This window comes from Drosophila eugracilis, unplaced genomic scaffold (assembly GCF_018153835.1).
Source record: "Drosophila eugracilis isolate 14026-0451.02 unplaced genomic scaffold, ASM1815383v1 contig_2138, whole genome shotgun sequence".
NCBI lineage: Eukaryota > Metazoa > Arthropoda > Insecta > Diptera > Drosophilidae > Drosophila > Drosophila eugracilis.
The window spans coordinates 191-3247 of record NW_024573020.1 but is presented as its reverse complement, the minus strand read 5'-3'; the positions used below and the strand labels follow the sequence as shown (position 1 = coordinate 3247).

The following is a 3057-nucleotide window of genomic DNA, read 5'->3' as shown; positions in this document are numbered from 1 at the left end:
AGACGAGCAAGCAGTGCAGCGTGACGACATCGTAGAAGAGTACGAGCTGGAGTAGCAGAGTGGACTGGATTGGCAAAATTGAAGCAGACGTAGAAGACAGCAAAATCCAATTGGGTGTGGTGAGCGACTGAGGCGATTTCACATATTTAATCTGATTTGAATTTTTTTGAATACACGAATTGTTTAACGTCAATTAAATTCTTACTTTGTTGTATCAAAACATTTAAATATTGAATTGTACCACTGTTTGTAAACGGCTTGATCGCATTACTATGGATGCTAGAACGATCCTCGCTAAGACTGTGCCTCTACTAAGGGCAAAGTTATCCGAACTAGGTTTGGATACAACTGGCAGAAAAGGAGCTTTGCAGGATCGGTTGTTCGATCATTATGCATTAGATGTGGCTGACGATGAGGACGGCGAGGCTGATGGGAAAGTTGCGAGTATTAGTAGGGCTTCCAATTACCAAGAGGCGGTTCAACCTAGTAGCTCGAGATTTACACTACGCGATATTCAGGACAGTGTTTTATCATTTTCAGGCCACGAACAGGAAGACGTCAATCACAGTTACCGTGGGCTTAAAAATTTCGGTAAAAAGCCATGTTCGGCAGAGATACACAAGATTTTGCGCAAAAGGCAAAAACAACCAAAGAGACATCTTTATAGTTTAATGGAGATCAGCAAACCGATAAATCTTGATGAGGAAAGTCTAGTATCGTACTTCATAGATGGCATCCCAGATATCCAGGTCAACAAAGTAAGGTTGTATCGAGGCGAATTCCATTAGGGAACTTAAAGACCAAATTTAAGCATTTACGAAAAGATGAAGGGTGAGGAAATACTAAAAGACAATTTGAACAGGGATTCGACAGATTAAACCAACTCAGGAGCAATTTTTAAAGGGAATGCTTCAAGTTGGTAACGGCGAAGGCCATATTACTAAGGTTGCAAAGGCGAAGTAATATGTTACAAGTGCAACAAGAAGGCCCATATCTCTAAAAATTGCGATGAGAATAAAAGAAACTATTTCCGTTAAGAAAGAGTTTGCAAACATACTGGAAGTAAAAGCCGCAAAGGGACTCATTTACAAAAGAAAGGTGACTGAAGGGTGACATTCATAGCAATGATTGATTCGGGATGTGAATTGTGTTTGATGAGAGAGGATATTTTCAGAAGTTTTGACGGCTTAAAGCTAAAACCTGAGAGGTATCGGCAAGGGCGAACTTGTGACCGTAGGATGTTTCGACGTCGATCTTGAAGCTGATGGTGTATGCTTCTCGGTAACTTTCAATGTCGCAAAAGAGAACGAACTCGAGTACTCTGCGGTTGTGGGAAACGATGTGCTACAGTCAGTCAACGTAATGTTCAGTTCCAACGGCGTCGAGATCAGAGCAAAAGAGAGAGACTTTGCATCGAAATTTAATGGAATGTGCGTCACGGAGATAGTCGAGAAAAGTTCCGTCCTAGATAAAATTAATTTATCTCACCTGGCCGACAATCAAAAACTAAAGGTACAGGAAGAGGAGAAACAGATCCCAGCTACCCAGGAGCCCTCCAAAAAGACCAGGAAGCAACCAGTGAAGGAAGTTCCACCGTCGAGCGAGGAAGAGTCCGAGTCAGGTTGAGGACGATAGCGACTCCGAGGCAGAAGACGCGGCTGATTTAATTGATGATGAGGCTGAGGAAGATGAAGATGAGAATAGTGACGAAGAGGAAGATGATGACGAGAAGGTGGAGCTAGGAGGGGTTTCAAAGACCTCAGACGCGGGGAAGGAAGAAGAGTCCGACGAAGATGATAAACCCCCTGTAGAGGAGCCTGTTTCCAAGAAAGGCAAGGAAAAAAAAAAACCCGAGGAATACAACTCTGTAGGATTAAAAGAAAAGAGCGGAATTCTCAAAGTGTCCGTTGGTAAGATTCCCATAGGAACGTCAAAAAAATCGATTCTATACCGCGAGAACATTCCAAATGAATACAAACACAAGGATGTGGTCACCATATTCGTGTAAGTTCGGGCCGATCTATACTGTGCACCATATCACTAATAAGTTGGGTTTCCAATTCAGTCATTATGGCCCTTCTGCTGATGCATACGGCTGGAGACAGAAGCCGGAGAAGAGAGGCGCTGACTCTTTGAGAAAATCATTTTGACCGTATCTCAAGCGAAGGACAAGGAAGCTTTAATGGATCGCACAGTTGTGGTTTGCCCTGTTTGGACCAAATGTCATCAAGAGGATAAAGAGCTTTGATCGAGAAAGTAGCTCCCGTGGAGATGTAACTTTAACTGCTAAAAAAAAAGCCTTATCCCCAGAGCAATTGCCGTTTGGATCAGTAGATGATATTCCCAAGGTCCCTTAAACTGCACAGCACCGAGCTCTTTCTCGCTTTATTACGGTGTGACCTGTTTCGTTCAAGGCGTTGTCAAGTTGAATGAACTTACCCTGGTCGTCGAAAATGTAGGCAAGCACGAGTCTTACAGCTGCGATGCCTTGGAGAAGATATTCAAAAATGTGGCAAATGGACTATGTTGACGTTGTGTGTAGCAATACAGTTTTAGCTTTCGTCACATTCCGAACAGCCTGAAGGGATCTAAAAGGTTAATGCACAACTCCAAGGGAAAGACTGTTAACAATGTGGGCTAAAGCTGAAGCCCCTATCATGTCAGTAGCTCGCAGGAGGGCTATTCTAGTAATGACAAACTTGGGAGGGTAGCGATACTGAAGCTGACCTTAGGCAAATGTACTCACCTAGGGCGGCGAAATCGAGCATCCAGATGTTGGGCATTAAGGCCGTCAATAGAGGTTCCAACCGATGAAGGCTTCTGTAAATCATTCTTGGCCAAGGAGCTATGGTCAACCGCGCACCTATTTTATCGAGCCCAACTCTCTGCTGAAGCACAGATTAATGAAAAGACGCTTTCTGCAAAAGCCACGCCCCCGGAAAGTTGCAGAAGAACACATTTGGACACAAAAACACATTAAATGGCGTCCGTCAGAAATGAGGCAATCCGTTTATAAAAAGGAAGTTAGAAACTGAATATGCCATAGGAGAATGAGTA

The 3057-nt window shown here is 43.4% G+C and overlaps 1 protein-coding gene across 1 annotated transcript; it reads left to right on the top strand.

Annotated features, from left to right (window-relative positions):
* Positions 1–272: 272 nt before the first annotated feature.
* Positions 273–2004, top strand: LOC121529946 (DNA-binding protein modulo-like; the record flags this gene model as incomplete). The annotated part of the gene is made up of 2 exons (XM_041818055.1): positions 273–573; positions 1602–2004. Coding segments are annotated over exons 1-2 (704 nt in total), but the record flags the coding sequence as incomplete, so codon positions are not given.
* Positions 2005–3057: the final 1053 nt, after the last annotated feature.